General features: G+C 41.1%; 1 protein-coding gene across 7 annotated transcripts in view; it reads left to right on the top strand.

Moving 5' to 3' along the window:
• Window positions 1–24,860, top strand: part of magi2b (membrane associated guanylate kinase, WW and PDZ domain containing 2b) — a 95,165-nt gene that overhangs the window by 38,191 nt on the left and 32,114 nt on the right. For all 7 annotated transcript variants that reach the window (XM_080874751.1, XM_080874750.1, XM_080874752.1 and 4 more), the window contains exons 3-7: window positions 6,314–6,433; window positions 11,653–11,877; window positions 13,930–14,158; window positions 14,770–14,849; window positions 24,343–24,400. In XM_080874751.1, the coding sequence (XP_080730877.1) occupies window positions 6,314–6,433; window positions 11,653–11,877; window positions 13,930–14,158; window positions 14,770–14,849; window positions 24,343–24,400 (712 nt within the window). The remainder of the gene's footprint in view (window positions 1–6,313; window positions 6,434–11,652; window positions 11,878–13,929; window positions 14,159–14,769; window positions 14,850–24,342; window positions 24,401–24,860) is intronic.

The raw sequence follows: 24,860 nt of genomic DNA, 5'->3' as shown, positions 1-24,860 counted from the left end.
TCAGTTGAAAAGATGTGCAGCATAATAAGGTGAGAATGGACCTACATTTAGTGTGCTATCACTTCTGTACATGCACGTATAAACCTCCTCGTTTAGCCCACTAGAGGATTATCGTGAAAGAGTGTCACAGCTATTCACCTTTTCAGGGACTATTTTTAGTTACAGTTATATTTGGTGTTAATTCAGTCTATGTAACAAATTCACTCAGCTCAGAAACGAATATGAGGTCTGTGAGACAAACAGCTACGCTTTTGTACAGCACAACTGTGGATTTTAAATTAAACAATCAAGACGTGGCTGAAGTACAGATGTTCAGCTCTTCAGCTTTTTTAAAAGAAATATTAAATTAACTGTTTAGTATTTCTGTTTTTTCCCCACATTTATATTGACGCACTCCTGTTTTCAGATGCTTAAAGTTATTTGGACAAACTGTCATAATTTTACACATAAGGATTGTTTTTAATACTTTGCCTGCAAAAGATTTTCATCTAAGACAAATGAAGTCTAGAAACCACCGAATGCTGTTTCATTTCCTCTGAGATGCTCGGCCTTTACTACAGCTTTGTCTTCGATAACAATAAAAGCACGCTCTGCTGTGTTAACATCAGGTGACTGACTTGGCCGGTTTCTTTGTCTTGGGATTCCGTTTTGCAGCGTTTGGCTGAATCTTAGCAGATGATACGGTGCCGTGCACTTCACTTTCATCCTGTTACTTCTGTCAGCAGCCGCATCGTCGATAAACACAAGTGAAACGCTTGCACCTGCATCCATACGTGCCCGTGCCATGACATTGCCTCCAACATGTTTGACCATTAATGTGATAATGTGTTTCTTTCCTTCTCCATACTTTTCTCTTCTCCATCATTCTGGTCGAAATTATGCCTGGTTTCATCTGTCCAAAGACTTTTTAAAATGGCACGCTGACCTCGTCTTGACTTGATTGGATGTTGTAAAGGGTTTTTCTTAGCTGGGGAAAACAGTCTGTCACCCTGTACTTTGTCTCTGTGGTCCCTCGGGCTGTTTGGTGTTGCTGAGCTCGTTGGTGTGTTCGCTCTTTTTAAGAATATACCAAATCGTTGATTCCAACACTCCTAAAGTTTTTGCTGTATCTATGCTTTGTTTTCGTTTCCAGCCTAATGATGGCCTCCTTCAGTCACACCAACATCTCTTTGGACGTCATACTGTGTAATACAGTCCAGATGTTCTCTGCTTAATTTTAATGAAGAAACTGGCCTCACCTGGCCATGAGACTGCTTGTCAGCCAATTGCCTAATTACTTTTTTTTTTCCTCTGTAAAAGGGGGCCGTGTATAAAAATTATTTAAATTCCAAAACGGTTAATGCAGTGCTTTTGTAAAAACCCCTTGAATTAAAGCTGAAAGTCTGCACTTTAATTACATCTTGATAGCTTTATTTAAAATCCACTGTGCTGGTGTGTAGAGGCAAAATTTACAGTCCAAATACTTATGAGCCTGACTATATGCACACAGAGACTCAGAGATGATTCTGTGGAACTATGCACATCCAGCTTTACTAGTCTGGGTTTGCTGCTCAGTCCTATTATCATATAAATGTTCTTTGCATTATAACCACAAATTTATTAAAATTACTGTGGAGGATAATGAGTATAAGAACTCTGGAGAAAATAATGACATCCCGTGCTCTGTGTCTATAGATTACAGTATTAACTATTAATAAGAGAGACTCGCTTGGCACCCCCACTCCACACACACCTCCTTGCTCCCACACATTCTCACGCAGAGACCGTATCATTTGCCTGCCTTTCCCCAACCTTTATTATGTTAATCAGTCTATCGATAGTCTATTTTTAGCCCTGAATCTCCACCACTCTGCTTCTCCCTCTTGGTGACTTCCTGTCTAATTATATAAATATGCGAATGAACACAGTTCACATTCTCAAACACACTTGCAAGCTGCTGTGGATGCACTGCGAGGTTAACCAATCAGCCTTTTACCCCCCTCTCTCTGTCTCCTTCTCTGTTGCTGCCTCTCTCTGTGTTTCTCTGCTTGCCACTCTTCCCTCCACTCTATAATTTAGCAAAGGTCTTTGTCCTCTTATCATCTCACACCCAGCTGAGTTATTTCAGTATATCATCTATTTTAGCTTTTGCTCTAAATGGACTTTCCTTGTTATGTTTCTACATTGTCTCTCTCTGTTCTCTCCCCCACACACATCCACAGAAAATATTCTGTAGTTCTTCGCTGTCAGGGTTTGAGGCAGACAGTGTCTTTCCCTCCCAGAGAGGCAGCTCCAAGGTTTTCTGTTTTATTGTGGATTTAAGTCATTTGAGCCATAAATCTCAGTGGTGCTCGTATTCCTGCAGCGTCACCTCTGAGAGGGTTGGGTACACTGGCTGATTGTGATGCAAAGACCATTTTTGGCTCACAGCCGATTTTAACCTTTTATTAGCAAAAGCATGAAACCCAATCAATAGTCAACCGCAGCAGTGTTTTTGGCTGTGTGAGAGCATCACTGCCTCCACTTTGTGGAGTCTGCTGCTATTTTTTGTTTTAATTTGAGCACCTGTGCAGTTGCATCATTTATTAACTCTTTCCCCCATAAAGATGACATTTGATGACCCCTCTGCACTCTTAATGACAACGTTTGACACCCGTGTGTGGATATCAGTAAAGATGTAGTTTGATGATCATTAGAATAGTTTCCGGGATTTTCCAAGGGTAGCTGCACAGGCAGAGACAGCCCTTACTAACTGGAAATATGATAGAAAAGATTTCAAGCGGTAAATATTTAAAGCATTGTTTAGGTCTTTGTGTCTTCACATGAAAAAATATGAAGAGAAAATTGCCAAAACCAAACTGAAGGAATTTCAGGGAAAGAAAAGAGACTGGTTGCTTGTCTTTACATGCTCCTTAGGTTGCCATGTCCTGGATGAATGAGAACCTACACAGACAGTTACGGATTAAATTGTTTCTGCCTTCACTTTTAAAGTTTTCCCAGATACGAAAACTAAAGTTGGTAAGGTTAAGTAAAGATGAAGACAGGTGAAATATGGTAACAGAGGCAGAAGGAACAATGCCTGGATTTTTCTGGAAACGATGTTCTTTGTAATAAAAACTTCATAGGTATTTACTGGGAGGAAGGAGGAAGAGCACAGGAAAATAGGTAATGCACTCTGAGCAGAAATGTGTAAGGAGAAAGGAGAAACGAGGAAAAGTATCTCAAACCCAGATACTCGATCAATATTTCCAGCTCAGATCCAACAAGACGTACTCCCTCCCTCTCTCCCACTCTGCCTCTCTCAGCTCAGTTGGTGTGTCCACTGAAGGAAGCTGTGGGAGAAGGCTATCAGCAGGTCATCAGTATGCCAGCAGGCTCTGCCTACTCTGGTGTGGGCAGCAGAATAATTTCAATCTGATCTTACAGATCAATAGCTGTACTCCGTGGAAGGCGGCCAGCACCACCTGGCCAGCTGGGGATATTCAGCGTCGCACTGCACATGCCGTGGTGGTCCTCCTTCTTCTTTTTCTTCTTCTTCTTCTTCTTTGCAATTGTTCTTTTAAAGCGTGTCTTTGCACCCAAACGTACTGCAGCTATTTGACTGTTTAAACTCGGCTCCACGAAAAAATATAAACACTCTGGTGTATGCATGGTTGCACATCATTTTGACATCAGTCCATGGCTACATGCCTCAACAGCTGAAGGTACCTGTAGTGGAAGAGGTTTATCTTCAGGGGACATGAGATGGTAGAAAAAGCGATAGAGTGTATGTGGAGAGGATTGCGGTAGATAAATACACATGATTTTCGCTCAGGAGACTGGGATTTGTGTCCTCAATCAAGCCAAGAATCACTATTGAGTCATTATTTTGTAGACCTCTTGCACGTCTTCTTTTCAGTTTGCTTTAGTATAGCAAAATATTTTTTTAAAGGAGTAACCACATTAACACTAAAGACAGCCTCTCTGGTAACCTGTGTCTGTGTGCCTATGGCATTGTTGACATTGGTATTAATATCATCTGCATTATTCCTTTAAGTGTAACTACTGAGTGTAGTTCAAGTGGCATTGAAGACCATTTTCGCAGGAGCATGTGAGGCTGCGTTAGGGGGTGTTTGTGTTTTTGAAATTGTATCTAACATGGTCACCTGACACTATGACGCAATCTTGTAAAATAAGCCTCCAAAATACGTCATGTTTGTGGAGATTATGATGATAAATGTTTGCACAGACTGAGTCAGAGGAGTGATGAGTCAGCCAATGGAGGTGGGGAAGATTTATATTATACCATATGAAAAAATGCAATCCAGTATGAAAACATAAAAACTACAGCCTGAAAGAAATTCCCATCAATACTTCTGAAGTTGGTGGACTATATATAATATAATAGCCGAGGCAGATTTTCCCTTTCCCAAATGCAGAAATACAGAAGCAAATATGCACATTTGCCAAGAATGAGCATATTTGGACCTCTGCTTTTATTTCTTTTTTCTTCTATGTAAGTGTAGCTTAACTGTTTTGAAGATAACAAGGATTATATATACATGTATATTATTTACAGTTTTCCTCTTAAGTACAACCACAAAATTGGACATGTGCTCAGTTTTATTGTTACTGCTAGCAGAATGGTGCTAGTTCATTAATATTTATGAGCAGACATGATCAATTTTTCAGGGGAAAAAAGCTTAAATTGTGTATTGTTTAAAAGCAAAGCCTCTGCCAAAGTTTACATTTCTGTTCAAGCTTAATTATGCAGAAAAACTCAATTTTTGTAAGTTAAATAAACAAATTAACTGAATGTTTATTTTATGGATCTTAGAGCTCTTTATAAGTCTTAGTGCCATTCACATCATTGTCAACTAATTCAATATTGATCTGAGTCCATCAAGTGATGGGAAGGGTGATACATACTCACAGCGACGCACACTGCACTCTCGTTCCAGTGGGGTTGTGGACTCACGGTGTCCGACTGAGCTGTGATCAGCTTGGAAATGGGATTATTATGGGCACACTGGGCACTTTGCTAACAATCACAGTCAAAAACGCAAGTACACAGTATAATCACACATTTAGATGCACACAGAGAGAGAAAAGTACAAAAAAGACACCACAGTTTGTGCGCAGTGTGGCCATGTTTTAAAGTTTAATAGATGTCTGCCGATGTCTGATGTTCTTGGTGTTGCTTCCTCACTCATTAGGTGTTGCCAGGCTGCCATCTTTGCTCCCAGTAGTGAAGTAAATACAGCTGAGAATGTTCAGTGGATGCAGTACAGGAATAAAGCAGTGACAGACGATCAATAGACATCTAATGATTTGGGGGAGAGTTAGAGGATGCTGCAGCCACCCCTCTCTCTCTGCATGCACGAGTGTGTCGTGTATGAGCCCACAGCACCTCATCCACCTGCTGTTTTAATCTCCCACAGCTCACACTTCTGCTGTGATGCCTGTAAGCATTTTATACCCTCTGTTTATACCTGAGAACATGTACCCAATTTTAGCTTTCCAAAAACTTGCTTTTCAGACCTGTACACTTGGACGTGGCACAAATCGTACACTTTCTGGTAACCCGCGCAGCCAGATCAATCCGACTTAGCTGTTACACTGTGGACCCGAGTCCTGGGAACAGCTCAGAGCGGTCTCCCTGTCCGCTCCATACCAATGATTGTTTTCAGGCGTGATCGATAGAGAGCAGGCATCAACGGCAGCATACTTTACTGAGCCCGAACTGTAAGTCCACTTGGCAGAGACACAAACACAGCACCTCATTAAACTCAAAACTCCCATTGCTGCCATCACAGAGCCGAGCTTCGACGCCACTGCGCTGATGGAGATCTCCAGAGCACTGATGCAGGAAGGCTCTAATTGCTGCATGGTAATGTGGTGCGTCTGCATTCCTGCTGTTTCTACAATAATCCAATCGGCGCTGTATTGTGTGCTGTGTAAGGAGGTTTGAGTTATGCTTCCTAAAACTGCCATATTGATTCACTCATTACTAAAGAAGCATTGGATTGGCTCGTAGGAACTGAATAATGGTGGTTTGCTGTTGGTGTTTTGCTCTCCCTGCTCTTCTCTCGCTGTCACTCACACACACAATTGTGTGAATGGATTTGGCTATCACAAGTGATGACTCCTCAGTCACCCACTTCTGTTCCATTTCCCTTCCCCTCCCACTTCCTCTCGTACACTTTGTAGCCTCAAATCTGCCGTCTTTTCCCATCCAGCCCTTTTTCTGAGTGCTTTCTCTGCCTTCCTGCCTTTTCTTCTCAAGTGCCCCATTTGGTTCTAATGACCTCTCCCCTCCTCTTCCTCCTCGCCCTCTCTCTCTCTGTCTCTGCAGGTACCACCAGGCAACCTAAGGAGGGGGAGGTGCCAGGGGTGGACTACAACTTTGTGAGTGTGGAGCGTTTTATGGAATTGGAGCAAAGTGGAGCCCTGCTAGAGAGTGGAACCTATGAAGGTGAGCTCTGGGAATGCTGCTGTGCACAAAATAGGCTTCATCTGCATTACAAGTACAGGTGCACGGGGAGGAAAAATGGGAACGTATGTTTCGGTAGTACCAGTTTTCTATTTTTAAAATGTTTATGTATATACATACACTGCGCAACAACATGTGTATATTTATTTGATTAATTCGATGCGTCAGGTGATGCTCAAATAAACAAAATGAGTCTTGTGCACTGATTTTATTCAGTATCATAGTTTCCTCCTGTGGTTGTTCAACAGTTTGTGTGTATGTGTGTGCGTGAGCTGGACGAAAGCCATTTCCAAGTCATGTCAAGTCTGTGCATCTCTGCTTTGCTACACTGTCAGGGATATGTCTACAGATGGGGGATTTGCTGGTTCATTTGCCCAGAAGCAGTTTTATTTTTCTCCTCTGTGTGCAACTGAACACACGCACACAAATTATGTATGGTTATGTGTGTTCCTGTCTGCATGTTCATGTCACAAGTGTGTGTCTGCAGTGTACATTTCCCTTGACACCGAGCTTAGTTATACCCACTGGGGGGGGAACTGTCTCTTTCTGGGTGGCTGCACTAGAGGTGCTGCAACTCATTTTGTAATGCATAATAAAATAAGAGAGTGGAGACGGAAGAATCAGAGACCGGATGTATGCCGGGTGATATATGGGTGTAATTTGATTATGGAATAATTTATAATTTCATTAACTCAAATTACTGTTTTTCACAATGTGAAAAAAATCCTAAATTGCATAACTGAGAGATGGGCTTCATTTCTGTCTTATAAATTAAAGCAAGGATAGCAGTGAGTCTGGGAGTCTTGACAGCAGCATACGCTTTCACTGTTTCCTTGGAGATGCACTCACCTGTGACGTTTGTTAGCGTTACACACTGAAATGGTCCGGTTTTCCAAAGCACATCTCTGAACTGACCACCATGCAGTTTAAGGTTACTAAAGCATGATAAAGTCTTCTAACACCTGAGATAAAAGAATGCAGTAGACTGTGAGATTTAGATTCAGATAGCTCCTGTCCCAGTTTCTAACCACAGCTAAAAAGCAGCACTGGCTGCTTCACTTTCCAGGGTTACCGCATGTGACATGGTCCCCTTTACAAAGTCAAAGCTTGCTAAATGTTGAGAACAATTCAAAAACCCCATTGCATATATTTTGTCAAATTATTTTGTTGTCGTTGTTGTTGTGTAGCTGCTCCGATTGTTTTTCCTTTCATTGTTTACACTATGTAAAAGGACAGCCTTCATAATTCTGTGCTTTTCATGTGCAATTGTCTTCTCTTTGTGTAGAGAGAGAAACGAAGACTTTAAAAAAAGCAGACAACAAAAACAAACTCAGTGCCTTTAAGAGAAAAAAAATTAAATGCAGGCAGTGAGGGAGACTAAAATCAGACGCGGAGTCTGGACACTGTATTCCATGTGGGTGTACATGTGAATGCAAGAATTGGTGCACATAGGAGCTTACGTATGTGATCATGTGAGATGAGTCACAGCTGAAGGTGGATGTTGAACTGTACAAAAACCAGGATGCCTTCAGGCGTCTCAAGCATTCAAGATCAAGGGAAGAGTTTATTTTTAAAACTAACGCGAGGCATGAGGAGGAACTCTGGCCTAAACTTACCCCAGAAAGCCTTAAGTTCTTTCAAGGATCTCTTCTTTAACCTTTCACAGGTGGGTGCTTGCTGCCTATGGGGCTTTATACTTGTGTCTTTGTCTACATGTGCCAGCGGGCGCAGATTTATATTTTTCACAGATTGTGGAGGAAGTGGTGGCTGTAATGCCTGTGCTCCTCCTGCTGGTCGTGTTGTCCTTTATTGCTGCCTCCTTCTCCCGTTCTTTGGTTTATGCTCGGTAGACTGGCGCTCATCTGTGATTAGTTTTTATGTAGTTAGCCATGTCAGTCCAAACAGTCAGCTGACTGTCTGGGCAGATGGAGGCAAACTAGATCCACAAAAGTCATAAAAAGCCATGCGGAATAAATTTGCTCAGCTTATAAATCAAAGTTTATTCTTTCACGTTGCCTAATTCTGACTTTTTACCATAAAATATACTTGCAGTGTCGTATTATTATAAAATAAAAAGCTCCAGTTCTTTAGAGCTGTTCTTTAGTTGCTTTTCCTTTATGTAATTTTAATCATTTAGAGGTTTAATTAGAGAAAGTACAAGATTTCTTTTATCATATAAAAGGACATGATCTATCCCAGAGGACTTACTTATATTTGGAATTCTACATTTGAGGAGAAACTAAAATCTCCCCCCGATTCATTAAGTGCCGGCCTGCTGCTGCAGATGCCGGTGACTATTATTGAAACCCAGCCCAACTTTAACTAATCTGTTATTCCTCCCACTTACACTCTGATAATGATTCTCCAAACATACTTCCACATTTCTGTCCAACATTACAGTTGTAGCTCAGGAAGAATCAGCTTAATTAGTGAGAACAAACAGCTGGTTTGGGCTTTAGGAGCCAGCAAACTAGTGAGTCAAGTAATCTAGTACAGAAGCAATGCAGACGTGTAATTTAACCCTAAGATGCTGTGCCTGAAAATGGATCTTTCTTTTGAAACCAAATCCAGGTTTCTCCTTGCAGAAGAATATCTGTGTCTAGGTTTCTCTGCTTTTATTGTTCCTTTTATATATCAATGACTTGGGTCAAAATGTCTCAGACACAAATTTGCATTTTTATGCTGACGACACAGTTATTTACTGTTATGGATCATCTCTTGCTCAGGCCATTGAAACTTTACAGAAAGCCTTTGTTGCTTTCCAGCATTCACTTATTCAGCTAAAATTAGTTCTCAATGCTGACAAGACTAAGCTAATGTTGTTTTCCAAGTCAAAGAAGGTCCCGGAGCCTATTCCAGTGGTGTCCACCCTTGAAGGAAATGTCATAGAGATAGTTCATGAATATAAATACCTTGGTGTCTGGATTGATGACTCCTTCACCTTTAAACCACATATAGAGAGACTAGTAAAGAAACTGAGACTTAAACTTCGTTTTTTCTTCCGTAATAAACAGTGCTTTTCTTTTGCAGTAAAAAAACGTCTTGTCACTGCAACCTTTTTATCTGTGTTAGATTATGGTGACATTCTGTATATGAACGCTTCTTCTTCATGTCTTCTAATGTTGGACACGATGTATCATGCTTCCTTGAGGTTTATTACCAATTGTAAATACCTGACCCATCACTGTGATTTGTACTTAAGAGTAAAATGGCCTTCTTTGGCCATTAGAAGACAGGGGCATTGGTACACTTTTATTTACAAAGCTATGCTTGGATTGCTGCCTCCTTATATTTGTACTTTGGTCACAAGGACAAATAGTGGTTCTTACTCCTTGCGCTCAAATGATCAGCTGCTGTTGTCTGTTCCCCTTGTCCGCACAGAGCTGGGTAAGAAAGCCTTTGTCCACTCTGCGCCTTTTTCATGGAACATGTTACAGAAAGACTGGAAACTAACTGAATTGTTGTCTTTAAATGTTTTTAAAACTAAACTCAAAGGCCTACAGGCTGCCTCAATAATGTGTAATTGTTTTGTGTAATTTTAACTTTGTTTGTTCGTATGTATTTGTCTTGAAATGTGCTGCCTCTTGGCCAGGACTCCCTTGAAAAAGAGGTCTTTGATCTCAACGGGACATTCCTGGTTAAATAAAGGTTAAATAAAATAAAAAAAAATTATTCAATGAAAGGTAATTAAATGCTTCTGCTAACTTGCTGCTGCTGTTCTGTTTAAATCTTTCATAGGGGTTGTGTGTTGAGGTTACACAGAGTAACAAAGAAAGTAAAAAAAGAAAAAAGGCTGGGACAGACTAGGAAGTCTAAGCGCTGGAAATAAACTCATCAGCCACTTTCAAGTGCTCGTTAAGACAGATATCTAATCAGACAACACGGCAACAACTGAATGCATTTAGGCTTGCAGACGTGGTTTGCTGAGTGTGGCATGGTTATTGGTGCCAGATGGGCACCAACCCACATCTCCAGGGCTTAACCAAAAGAGTCTAAAAACAAAATAAGCCTTTTCTTGATTTCTGCTGAAATTTTAAATGGCAAGGTCAGAAATGAGCACTGTTTAAACACCACCACCTACCCCGAGTATTGTTGCTGATCATGTGCACCCATCTATGACCACAGTGTGCTAGTCTTCAAGCTGGATAACACACCTGATCACAAAGCTCATCTCATCTCGTCTTGAACACGACATAGAGTACTGTACTCTCATGGCCTCCACACTCACCTGATCTCAGACAAATCTGCAGCAGCTGTCGACGCCATCACGTCAATGTGGACCAAAATTTACTTTGAATCTGTGCGACAAAGAATTAGGCCAGTTCTGAATGGAAAAGGAGGTGCACGCTGTGAAAGATTGTGTAGTCAGGTCACAAAACAAAGTGACAGTTCAGGATGAACCTCTCTCGCAGTTTTTCTCCTGTATAAAATGTGACGTTTTAGAAGTCTGTAGGGCGTTTCCTCTGCCTTTGAGCGATGAAAAAGGGTGCGACAATGATTGGATGATAAATTCAGTGGACGATGCCGGGGGTGCCTCCTTTTCAGGAGATATGGCAGAGTTAGGAAACGCCCCCAATAGTAAAGAAATGTCATCATAGGGCAGAAAATAATTTTGCAAGTTAAATGATAAGGACATTGATGACACTGACTTCTATGTGTGGGGCATTACTTCCTGTCGTCTTAGTATTGTTGTTGTTTGTTTAGTCATTTTGTGGTGTTCAATTTTCTTTCTAAGCCGGTGTTTTTGTGGAATGGAATGGGAAATTGAGGGAGTTAGAAAATAGACAGCTTGTTTTTTTTTTCCTGGGTTATTGTTTTGGGATCCTTGTTATGTTCTCTGTGATTAAAAAGCCTGTGTTCTGACTCCAGTCATGTTTTCAGACTAACGTCTATCAGAAGGCCTCTATTAAATGGAACTGCATATGCTTGTTCCTCGCTGAAACACCAGCCAGTGGGTAAATTGATTAGACTTAATAGAAATGATTTGTTACCAGGCAAAAACATGGCCTAAGTTATTTCTGCGGCACTCTGTTCAGACAGATAAATCTTTCATTTTGAAAGGCAGTCATCTGTTCAAAGCCACAGCTGTCTGCGAGCTGTGGACCTTTACTCCGCCTCCCAGACGGTGTGTTACATCACCTGGGATCCCACTTTGGTTGTGCATGTGGCCTCTAACACAAACGCTGCCTCTCTGCCCTCAGATAACTTCTACGGCACACCGAAACCTCCAGCCGAGCCGTCCCCGGCAGCCCCTCCTCTGAATGTGAGTGAGGCCCTGCTGCCCGGAGCCCGGCCAAGCGCCCAGGGCAAAAGAAAGAGGAACCAGTCAGTCAGCAACATGGAGCAGCGCGCCAGTCTGGAGCCGCCTGAGGAGGAGGAAGAGGAGAGCCCAGTTGTCAATGGCAACGGGGTAGCCATCACACCAGGTACTGTAGGATGAGTAAGAAAAATATGAATTTCCTGTTGATGCATGCCACATTTCTCTTTTACTCACAGCCAAAATTACATTCTGTTTCACAAGTGCCGTGGCCACGAAGACTTTATGTACTCATATTTCGGTGAGGAGAAAATAGAGTTTGAAGGCCTGGACTGTCCCCCGGGTTATTTGTTGCCGTCCTACTGGCATTTTTGAGTCAAACCACTGAAAAAGGCCAGTTGTCACAGCAGGTGCATAACCTGTATTGTCCCTTAAGTGGAAAATTAAGTGTCTTTTCCCTCTGAGTCCAGACTCATGACTGCAATAGCCAAGCCAACTTTATTTATATAGCACTTTAAACAACAAGTGCTGACCAAAGTAAGGACAGAATAAAAATAAAATTAAAATAAAACAACAAAATACTAAAATTAATAAATAAATGATATTTACTTATATATATATATATATATATATATATATATATATATATATATATATATATATAAGTAAATAGTATATATATATATGTATATTTTTTTTAAAAAGGAAAAAATGTGCCTCCATCAGTTATTCCGACACTGCATGAACCAAAACTCTCAGGTTCTCAATAACCTTATGTTACACAACATGTATGCACAAGGGCACCTCTGTGTACTCACCATTATCACTGTCCACAGTCCCATTTTTGGCATCAGCTCCAATCTCTCTTTCCTCAAGTTTCTTTGTCTCTCCTTCTGTCATCACGCTCCTGGCCTTTGTCCTTGCTTCTATTAATACCGTGACTTTTCTCTCTTCCCCTGCCACCCTCGTCCATCCTACCTCCAAATTGTTTATCTCTGTGGTCCTGTCCCTCCTGCCCTCTCTGCTTCCCTGTCTCTCTTTGTAGTCTTTGTCGTTATTGTATATATACACAGTACGTATTAAGCTCTTACTACAACCTGCTTACTGTTTTTACTTGAATAAGTTTGCTTTCATGTCTAGTATAAATACTGAAAAAAAATTAACCAAAGACCAAGTGCACCTGACAGATTAAACAAGACTTTAGCAGACAGTGTCATATATGGCTCATATGGGCCCAAATACATGACTTGGGAGAAAGGAAATTAATCCTAAACTCCAACAAATTACAAAATAAAGGCTGTCGAAGAAGAAGGAATCCAAAAACTGGGTAGAAACAGTGCTGAGGACCACACAACCAATAGGAAGGAGGGAGGATGCGTCAAAGAGATGAGACAAACTGAGTCAATAAATACACAAGGTGATGTGAGCAAACAGGAAACACCTGCGCGGTCAGCTGAACTTAAGTGAGAAAACGAGACAAGGGATGTAAAACTAAATAGAAACCACAAGAAACAAAGATTAATAAAAAAAAATCAGGAAGTAACCAAACTGAACAGAAACACGGGCTTGACACAGAGAACTCAGGAGGGCAGGAACACAAACTCGGGGAATGAAATCATGAGAAATGAGCTAAAGTATAAACAGACTACGCAGAAAGATAGAGAGGTGAAAATGTAAACCATACACAAAGAAATAAACTGAAGATATTTAACAGACACAAGACCCAGGACCGTGACAGAGGATTGTGAAACACCATTGATTCTTCTTGAACTGTGAAGGTGATATAGTCAGATATTTTCATAATTAGACCTTCTAATATTTTAGCATTTTCGTTGCACCTTCACAAAGTTACAACAGGAATACTTTAGATTTTGTATTTCTCACCTTGATCCTGTGCTTCTTATCGACTGTCTTAGTTGCTACCAGCTTTTCTTGTCACTCTAAAAATCGTCCCTTATTTCTGACTCAGTCTTTGACCCCTCAAGTCTCTGTCTTACCCTGTTTTTCAATTTCTGACATTTCTATGTTGTTGTTTTTTTCCTCGTTCTCATTGTCCTCAGACTCCATCACCACCACCGCCCTCCCCCTCCTCTCCTGGGGCTTCATAGCTCTGCAGTGGCTTGGCTCTGACTCATGCTTGGCATGTGTAATGTGCATTCAGGTCTGCATGTGTGTACACGGTGTGTGAGAATAACTCTGTGTGTGTGTCTGTGGTCCACAGAGTCCAGTGAACATGAGGACAAGAGCACAGATGCCTCTGGGGAGGTTGCTGTTGAAGCGTCAATCCAGGCCCCAGCATCTGCTGAGCCTCCAACCGAAGGAGAGGAGGCCCCAAAATCTCCCTGCAAGTCCCCAACCAAAGTTCTAGATGCAGATGAGGAAGAGCTGGGTCCCCTGCCTGATAACTGGGAGATGGCCTACACTGAGAAGGGGGAAGTTTACTTCATAGAGTAAGCGATATCTTCTTATTAAATGAGGATATTTTCTTTTTTGTGTGACAACTATACCATTCTAAGCATACAATGTAACTGTAACTGTTACAGGGCTTTACTTATAAAATAAATAAATAAATAAAAGCTTAAAGCACATTCAATGTAAAGCACTTTGCAAAGTGCACTTACTTTAAAATCATGGTTTATGTATGGCTGTGTGAAAACTTTATAGCTCTGACCTTGTGTTGAATAATTGATGAAACTCCAGTGCTCCTAATCAGACAGGATACACACACACACACACACACACACACACACACACACACACACACACACACACACACACACACACACACACACACACACACCACACACAAAAGTTTTGCCTTCTCATCACACCCTTCCTAATTAGTGGCTGAGGGCTAATTACCGGATTCATGACCGTTTAGTTTACCTTAGAAATCTCCTTGTTTCGCAGCATCCCTGCACACGTACAAACACAGGTCATTACTGTTACTCTGCACTCCGCTCTTTCTCTTATCTCCTCTGTCTGTGTCTCGCTGACCTCGGTTTGCACCGTTCCTCCTTCCATTGCCATCGTCTACATCTGCCTCTTTCTTCTTCTCCAGTCACAACACCAAAACGACATCATGGCTCGATCCTCGGCTCGCAAAGAAAGCAAAGCCGCCAGAAGAATGCAGGGAAGACGGTGAGTGCGAACAACCTGATTTAGTTATTTTTTTCTCTCTTAAGCTTTAGTTTATCTGAAGTTCATCGCTTGGTGTTTGTGGAAGTGTGTTGTCTCTGCTGTTTGTGTACCACTGTTGTCTGCTCCAGACTCACAGTTGCAGCCTGTTTGCTCCTCTTGAGTAAAAAGAACACAAAAACACTCAAATTGAGATGTTTGTTAGTGTGCACTGCTCCCAGCTTTCTCCACAGGTTTTGTGGGGGTGTACTCGTACAGGAAGGTTGAAACCCAGACAGACTAAACTGGGCTAATAAACTCTCCCGGTTTAGATTTGTTGCTGAGAATGGATCATTAAGCATATGATTGTCTTGCAAGATGTGCAGAGAGGAAGGTAGTTCTTTCATTAAATGTCCTTTTATTGCCTATCGGGCAAATGTTGAGAAAATAATGAACTTTAGAGCAAAACTGTATGTGCACTCAGCGAGGTGAAAATGTTTAAAGCTAGTTCAAATTCTAATTTAGAAAACGGAGATCTCTTCAGACTTTTTCAGCGTGATAAGGTAAAGAATGTGAATATGAGAAAACTCTTTATAAACGGTAATAGGAGAAATATATTATTTGTAAAAGTGAGAAAAAAAAGTTTGGCTACTAAGGTAGAAATGATCAGACCAGGATGTGTTACATGTTCTGTGTGGTATATAGTGATAGGTGTATATGTGTGTCTGCGTCTGTGGCTAGCAGCACATCTGTGTGATCACTGTGTGAAAGGAACGCACCGCTTGCCTCACAAGGATGTAAACGTTATAATTATAGTTAGGACTGCACTGGTACACAGTGCTTAGCCAAAGGTATTTAGGCCACCCTAGTTGAATAGAGTTAGATCCACTAATTTGTACAACAAAGTCAAAAGTTTGTGGTTTTCAAGTCAGAACTGAGTATTAAGCTGCTGACGGGTTTCAGATTTAAGATTTTCCAGCAACCTGTAGGGGCTGATTTATTATATTTGCATGAAAAAAAATTTCTCTCACAAGGATTTGATTGAATCTTGAAGCTGAAGAGCAAATGCACTTCAAGGAAAAACAGGCCTTTTGTCATGTGGCAGGCAGGATTAGGAGCTGAATTTAAACACAACTTTATTGCTGTCAATAGACCGAGTTAACAAAATAATGATGGAGTGGCACACGGACACGAGACGTGTGACTTTCAAAATAAAACGGGAAGTAACACTGAGACCAGGACTAAGACACACAAACCACGCAGACACGAGGATATTACTGGGAAAACAGGACGGGACCATTAAAGATAAACTAGAACACAGACTACAAACAGAGGGCAAGACTATGAGAAACTGGACACAGAAGAGAACTGGGATCATAAGAAAGAACACAATAAGCTAAAGACCAGAAACAAATAGAGAACCAGAATCACAATCCACACATTCCAAAAGAGTAAATCATGAGACCACATTGAAGATCCAGGTCCACGATGCCTTTACATTGTGTGAGGACTAAAGCGGGGACAGATGGGAAAAATGAACTTCACACATGGAGCAGGGCAGGTTGTATTCAGACGGCCTGAGAATGAGCCAAAGGTGCCAAAGGGAATGAAATGCTTCAGTTATTATTTTCTGTCATCATTAACTGAACAAAACAACTCAATAATTAAAAAAAAATTAAATTAAATTAAGACCTCGAATAAAAATGACTGGCCTGTAACCATAACTGTGTGCTTCAGAATGTATCACTCCAGTATAAAACACAGTTTATTGTGTTTTAAAGTCTGGAGAGTTCAGCTGCTCTAGTAAAGACATAAATCTTTTACAAACAAATTACCTATGGAGATTTATTGTTGGCGAAAGGGCCAATTTGTTATCTTAAAAAAGCTGGGCAGTGCAGTTTTTAGCAAACATTACTCAAACAGGAGCAAAAAGTGTATTTCTTTGGGATTATTTGCCACTGAGGATGAATACGTTTTGGCTGGTCCAGTGTAGCAGCTCCGAAACCTTTTGGTGTGTTTGACTCTCGTGATATGTTCACTGTCGGGGAGCATTGACCTGACCTGTCACTCTCTGTCTTGAATAAATGTTTCGAGGTCAAAGCAGCAACGTCTGTCCAGGAAGGAAGAAACAAAGGTCTCAAAAACGGTGTGTTATTAGTCCTCTCTAACCTGTTTACGATTTTGTGGCCCTCGTGTTTAGAGCACGAGAATGGTGTGTGTGGATGTGTGGACGAGAGAAGAATAAGGTACAGTTTATTAGCTGGTCAGATTAGGTAATTTATTGATTTGCTGCCTTTTCTTTATACGTGTCAGCATCATTATCTTTGGGGTTTGTTTAGAAGCAGTTTTAATGAAGCAAAGCAAAAATCGACTCTGACAACACAGAAATTTTTAGGAAAGATTTGCATCCGTTATTCTGCTACACATTGAAGCGCAGTGGTGATACAGCGTGATGAGATGTATGACGATAAGGTGATCTAACGTCCCTGCTGCTGTCACAGCCGGCCACTGAATTAGTTTGTGATGTGATCCGCCAGAGCAAGCTCTAAATCGATACCTTCTACCTCTCCTCTGTTCTTCATCCCTTCAGTCCTCTCCCTCACCTCACATCTCCCCCTCTCTCCCCTTTCAGTCTCTCTCTTCAGTTTCTCCTGTCTTTCCCTCACTCTCTGCCTCGCTATCGCTCTTCCTCTTCCCAGTAAAGGCCCAGACTGTGACAGGAATTCTAATAACGGCGCTCAGCTCTGCACAAACTGGCTCTTACTCTCTCTCACACACACACAATAAGTTGTTGGTTCAGACTCTTTTCACGAACATGGCTGACAGTACTTTAGCTTTGCTGTGGAGGATGTCTGTAAAGTTTCTGTCAGATCCGATTACGACTTTATCTTTTAGAAAGGCATCAGGTCCTGTTGTGTTTAGCAGCTGCTACAATAGCTTATGGAGCTCCATGTAATCTCTCACTGAAAATTAGTTTCATGCTCTGTATGTAAAAGTGGACGTAGGCAAAGTGGCGCCTCCCAGTGGTTTGGGAGAAACTCTAATGAACCTTCAAGTCTAACATTTCGGTGTCGCCATCTTTTTTTTGTCTTTTTTAAAAACATTTACATACATTTCTGTGCAAAACTCTCGAGCCTGCCCCTAAAGGAAGAAGACTTTCTTTTAGTTTTTTTAAAGTCATGAACAATAGTTCTCCAGACTTGCAGGTCTTGCAAGTAGTTCTTTGGACATTGGTTGCTTTTTCACTCATTTTCAGTCCAGTCCTTGCACCTTACCATTTTCAGAGAAATGTTTTTTGATTGTTAAGCCACTTAGCACTGACCTTTGAGTCATTGAAGCGTAAAAAAAGGCACTTAAATTAACAGACAGCTTAAAAATGCCAAACATAACACAGTTTGTTTGACAGGCATAAAACTGTTTGGGTTTTTTTTATCCCCCCCCCCCCCCCCCCCCCCACAAAAAAAAACTGTTAGCTGAAAACCTGGTATATCTCAGGATGGTGTGCAGTGTGTCTTTAGAAAATTAGGAAACTGGACAAGTGGAGGACAAAAGAAGTGCCAGGGATATTAAAAAAGAGCAGAAGAACAGTATCTGAAAGTCATGTTCTTAAAAAATAGGAAAAAATATTGTGTGAAGACCTGACACAGATCTGACCTGCACCTGGACTTTCAGGTACAACAGTGAGTGTAAAACATGGTGGAGGCAATGCAACACTATCTGGAAGCCATTTGATTGGCTATAGCATCGTTTATAGCATGACAATGATCCCAAACATACATGGATAAACCCCACACTGACAGAGTGGGTTTTTCTGGATGCAAAATGGAACAAAAAGCAGCCAACATCCAAAGACTGCCCTTCAAGAAACCAGCAGAACTTAATTGAAGACACCCATTTTGGCTCAAGACTTTTGCACACTACTATTTTTCGAGAGGATTGACGCGCTTAGTAGAGTCACCCTCTAGTGGCCATTTAAGAAACTGCAGTTTTTGACACTTTATTTTACTTTTCAGTTTCTTTCTTTTTGCCTTCACTGTGTGAAGTTGAGTTATCTTTTTTCTTTTTTAATCTTTTGCTGTGCCTGTTTCCGTCTTCGGAGGAAGCAGTTGTTAAAGGAATTTAATGCTTAAGTAATCACTACTGGCAGAGGAATTTGGATCAAAGACTGTTAGCAGAGCGTTTGTGAAGGCCCTGGATGACACATCACGTCCTCTCACAGCACCTATGAATTAATGTCTTCCAGAAAACAGGTTTAGATGCCAGGAAATTTTCTTTTTTGGTATAAACAGCTAAGCAAGCACATGGGATGACAGAAGGATATGTAGTAGTTTAATCCAGCATCCCCATCCTTACATTACTCACACTGTTCTTTTTTTTTTGTAATGGTCTCCTGTAGCTCTTGGTGATATAATGTTCTGCCAAATTTTTGATGTTTGTGCAATACCTTGGTGCTCCCGCTGTAAAATGTGATAATTTAAAAGCATTTTTCCATTTTTGCCCACTTTAATGGACATGTAATTTTCAGATGATAAAATATGCATGAAAGCAAGGATATCAAATTATGCAAGGGGCGTGAATAAAACAATAAATGTGGGATGGGAACATCAAGAAGAGGTGGTGCTGTTTTTAACTGCCCCTCTGCCTGAAGGATTTCCCAGAGTCTCATAGCCTCAGGCAGGAAACAGAAAAATATTCAGACACACTTTCATCAGTGCTTTTTTTTCTTCCTTCTTCCCTCTTGTTATTCCCTTTCCGTTGCTTCCACGTCTGGTCTTTTTGCTCCACTTTCCTTGAGCATTTCATATCCTCATTCGCTATTCCCTTTCCCTTCACTTAGCCTCTCTGCGTTCTTTTGCTCCCATGCTGCATTTTTTGGCTGAGTTTGAGAAGATGGCTGTTTGTGCTTTATGTGTTTGCACAAATTTACAACCATTGTGTGCATTGTAATGTATGTATTTGCTGAGACTCAATCCCAGAGTTCAAAGGCTTGTCACCTCAGATCTGGTTCTTTTTGTCAATTAGTCTTTTGTTCCATAACTCAAGCACATATCCCTTCTCTCGCTCAGAGCAGGAAAAAACAGGACAAGCTTCAAGTCCCTCCAAGAGTTGTTTTGAATTCTGCCTTACATACGCACTCAATCCCTGCGTCAGTTTCCAAGTAATCCCAGCGCTGTCGACAAAAACATACTGTTTATTGTCATTCAGAGGCGGGATTTCTCACTAAGGCCAACGTCACAGTGTCAAAACCGTGTTTGCAGCTAGCTGCGATAGATGGAAATGGGTTCAGGCTTGCATACAAAGAGCGCTGGAGCACACTCTCAGAGAGCGACGCTAAAAATGTTACCTCAGAGTTTCATCACTGTTATTACACTGAGTCATGTCTGGACCACGACCATTTCTCTGTCTTGAGTTTTCTCATCTTTTCACTCTCATTTTTCTGCAATCACTGTTTTATATGTTTCTGTCTTGACAGCTCTTTTGTATTTTCTGTCTATGCTGTCTAGAGCTAGACTGCAAAATGGTTTAAAAAATGCACCTGAGGAAAAATTCTCACAGTTCTACTTAGTTTTTTAAGAGGGAGTCTTCATCTGGGAGATTTTTCCAGTTTTTTAGTTTCTGCTGTTGGTCAGATAATTAGTTTTAATATGCCAGGTTTTACTATTTTGCTGATGCTGCAAATCGAATGATTTATCTGTCATTACAAATATAATTTCTAGTTAGAATGATGTTGAAAATCCTTTTTTGCAGCCCTACATGGAAATCTTGTGGAATTTGTATTTCTTTGAGTTTATTCTTGAAGTCATTGTTGGCTTCTTTGTTGTCAGATGAGTCAGATGAGTTCATTGTATCTGCTCGTGGCTTCCTGTTGGTCAGAGAGACGTTTTGTGAGAGGGAAGATGAGTCATCTAATGCAGAGGAATCACAATTAGACTTTATGTCAAGAGACACAGCAATACACATACACACTAATGAGCAAACACAAGTGAGCCCCCTCAATGCTCACGCTATATTCAGACACACGAGGAATTTGATTTAATGTCAGAGATGATGACACATTTCAGCCATTTTTAATACACACACGCACTTCCCCCACATACACGCGCGCACACCGCAAATACTGACTCGATTGAATGCTTAAAAACACACATAAACACACACACACACCCCTCGCTCTCTGTATTGCCGCGGCAGGAAATAGAGACAAGACAGAGCCCTCAGCTCGGGCGAGGGGGGGAAAAAAAAGAAAGACTTCCACTGGTGGTTTCCATGGAAACTGTCTCCCTTTCAGTTCAGGGGGAGGGAAAGCGACTAGTGGATGACTTAGGCTGACATTTAAGGTGGCTCGTGGACAGGGTGGTAAGGAATTTAAGGTGGTTTGAAGTATGAATCCATCAGGCTTTTTCACCTCGAGGATGAGAAGGGTCATTTACGGTAATGGCGGTGCGGCACGGGCGGCTTGAGCAAACAGTAAAGCAGAGGAACGATAATTGAGGCGTGCAGCCCTTTCACCTTGGGCTGCACAGTCAGCATGCTCAGCAGCAGGACACACACACACAGACTGACACATTCACACACGGATTATTTATATTTACATCACAGATCTGTTCATAATTTTATTACAACGCGGGAGGATGATGTCGCTGTATCAGTATCACACGGACCAAATAATTGTAAAAATAATAGGACTGATGGTGGGTGTGGGTGGGTGTGTGACTCTTTAAGTGGGTCAGGCTGTGTTTCGGATTTGTACTGTTAAAAAAATGTCTCTTTTAATACCTGAGTTATGTGCTCTTATGTTGCTTTGAGAAATCTAAATATATTGTTTTATGTTCAGTGTTTTCACAACAATTTCCACAAATTTCCTCCAAATTTAATGAAACGTTCTTCTGCTTAGAGGCAGAATCAATAAATGACCTCACATTATTAATTAATCTATAAAGCAGCATGTACACACATCGACTGATTGGTTTTTGTTATAAAAACTATTGAGTGTGGAAACTCTTGTGCTTCACAGAAGTTTTACTACATTACAAAATTCTTTACAGGATAAATAATCTGTAAAATCATGAGAAAATTTTGATGTTTTGAACTAAGATATTTTATGTAAATACAATTATAACAATTATATTTTTACAGGGGGACTTTTAAAGTTGACCAAAGAACCTGATCACCAAACACATAAAATTATTATCAGCCCAGGAACTTGTTTTAAACTTTTTGTGCTTTACAGATTTTAATAGTCAGTGCTAGAAATACATTTTGGTCAGTCCTAAATTTAAAAACCAAGTCTTGAAACTGTTGTGCAAACAAGTGAGGTATAAAGCAAAACCGCTAACCCACACACACACCACAACCACACACCTTTCCATTACAAATGCAACAGCGTTAAATGGTAAATGGCCTGTATTTATACAGCGCTTTACTAGTCCCTAAGGACCCCAAAGCGCTTTACATATCCAGTCATCCACCCATTCACACACACATTCAGACACTGGTGATGGCAAGCTACATTGTAGCCACAGCCGCCCTGGGGCGCACTGACAGAGGCGAGGCTGCCGGACACTGGCGCCACCGGGCCCTCTGACCACACACACACACCACAGCCACACACCTTTCCATTACAAATGCAACAGCGTTACACACACTAGGCCCATGTTTTTATTCGCCTCCCTCGGTGCTTCTCTTCTAGCCTCATCTGTAATCTGTGTGACAGTAGTTTCGTTCTTTGTTCATCACCTTTGCTTTATTAGTGGTGGAAAGTGACCGTCTACAGTCGTGTGAAAAATGCATTTTTTCACTAGACTCCATGCAGTCCTCTGAAAAACTAAGTACAACCTTGCTGCTAGAAATTAAGCAGGTAAGCACCAACCAAGCGCTGCTAATCAAATGCACTTGGTTAACTGATCATCAGTAAGTTTTGGCAGTTTGCTGGTTTGGCGCATTCAGGTGTGGACGTCCCAATAAATTTATCCCAAGGTCAGACCGTGTAGTGATCAGGGAAACTCAAAATACCCGAGAGCTAAATCTCAGACTCTGCAGGCCTCAGTTAGCATGTTAGATGTTAAACTTCATGACAGCAGAATTAGAAAAAGAGTGAACAAGTATTTAAAATGTAGCCAAAACACAAACAGTCGTCAGCACGGTGCTGATGACTTGGGCTTGTTACACGGCAGCTGCACTTTGAGTTATTAAGTCCACCATTCTCATCGCATGTCAAAGTATTATAGAGTCAAATGTGGGACCATCTGGAAAAAAGCTTAAGCTTGGCTCAAAATCGGTTGTGCAACAGAACACTGCTCACAAGCACAGCAGCAAGTCTACAACAGTGACTGAAAAAGGAAAGAATCAAGGTGTTGCAATGGTTCAGTCAAAAGTCCAGACTCAACCTGAGTGAATTGCTGTGGGGGGACCTTAAGCGAATGCCTGCAAACCTCAATGAACTGATGTTGTAAAGAAGAGTGAGCCAAAATTCCTCCACAATGATGTGAGAGACTGATGAAGTCGTCCAGAAAACGATTACTTAGAGTTATTGCTGCCAAAGCTGGTTGTATAAGCTACTGAATCATGGGGTGTACTTAGTTTTTCACAGGTTTCAGCTATAAATTACACGAATGAGACTATTTAAGACCCGAAGATAAATAATACGAGAAATAGGATGAACACTTCAAGAGCACTAATGCTAATGAGACATGCTATATATCCGGTATATGTCTGAGTGGGAGGGAAACAGATGGACTGTTGCTGAGTAGGTGTGTGTGTTTTTCTATGTTAGCTCAATCTTATAGTGCAATTTAAACCCACCCTTGTGTTTCTTATAGCTTCCTGCAAGCTGAGTGCTAAACCAGAAAACCAAAACATCTTGAATTTTGCAAAAACCGGCAGAGGGAGCTCACAACAACATGTTGTACAAGGTGTGTTTGGCATGATTGTGCACCACAGTGGAAAGTTAGAAGTAAATTAGAAGAAAACCGGCATTGAGTACAGGAGTTTGTGCAGCGCCTTGACCCAGTTCCTTTATAATAGAGAGAGGAGAGATAAATCAGCGAAGGGATGGATGAAGTGAGAAGGGAACAGAACCAGAGGAGGGAGAGGAGGAGACAATTAACACAACAGCCACGGAAGCTGTCCAAGGCGAAAACAAGTGGGTGGGTGAAGGAGACAAACATGAAGTAGTATGTTGTTGATATTTGGCCTTGAAGGATTTGTGCTCACGATAACAGGCGGAGAAAGAAAAGAGAAAGAAGGCAGGCCGAGGTGTCAGATGATTTAAATGTTCTTTTCCTCCCACCCTGTTTTGGGCTGACGTCTTTGTTGTGATTCGCGTCTCCATGAAGAAGCCACCACTGCAGATCGAAGTGCTGTCTGTCTATTAAAGGAGCGCTTGGGAGCGTCTAGCTGTGAGCTCGGAGATTCATGCCGTCTCCCCTCAGTGGTTCAATTTAGAGTCTACCTTCCTTCCCTCAGCTCTCAGCACTGACTGACTTCATTTCCCTTATCTGGTTTTTCTTCCCCTCAGAGCTGCCCTACGGCTGGGAGAAGATAGATGACCCCATCTACGGCAGCTACTACGTAGAGTAAGTTTCCCCGTTGTCTTTGGATAAACCAGCCACTCTGGAGTAAAACAGGAAATGCATTTCCATGCGCTACAACGCCTCGTTATGAATTATAAATGACTCAATTCCCATTTCTTTTTCATATATTACAGCTATTTCATTAAAGCTTTAAAGTAAAGCGCTTGCTTATGAGGGCTGTCCTGCAGGTTATATGACAAACACACTTTTTTTTGTTGCTCTTTTTATTCAGATACAGTTTTAAGAGGCTGCTGTTTCTGTTTTGTCATTAATTTACAAAATGTGCTTATTTATATAATTTAATTGCACCTAAGAATTACTAAAGGAATTATATTTTACACCCAAGTCATAACCATAGTCATGAAATTTAATGCATTATTAAATTTTAACAAACTGTAGATGGAGTTAGAATTACAGACTAGATAAACTAGCTTTGTGTTGTTAAGCTGTTACAGTGATCGTG

The sequence above is a fragment of the Rhamphochromis sp. 'chilingali' genome (genome assembly GCF_963969265.1).
Source record: "Rhamphochromis sp. 'chilingali' genome assembly, chromosome: 2".
NCBI lineage: Eukaryota > Metazoa > Chordata > Actinopteri > Cichliformes > Cichlidae > Rhamphochromis > Rhamphochromis sp. 'chilingali'.
The sequence above is the reverse complement of the archived record's forward strand: the minus strand, read 5'-3'. Positions and strand labels throughout refer to the sequence as shown.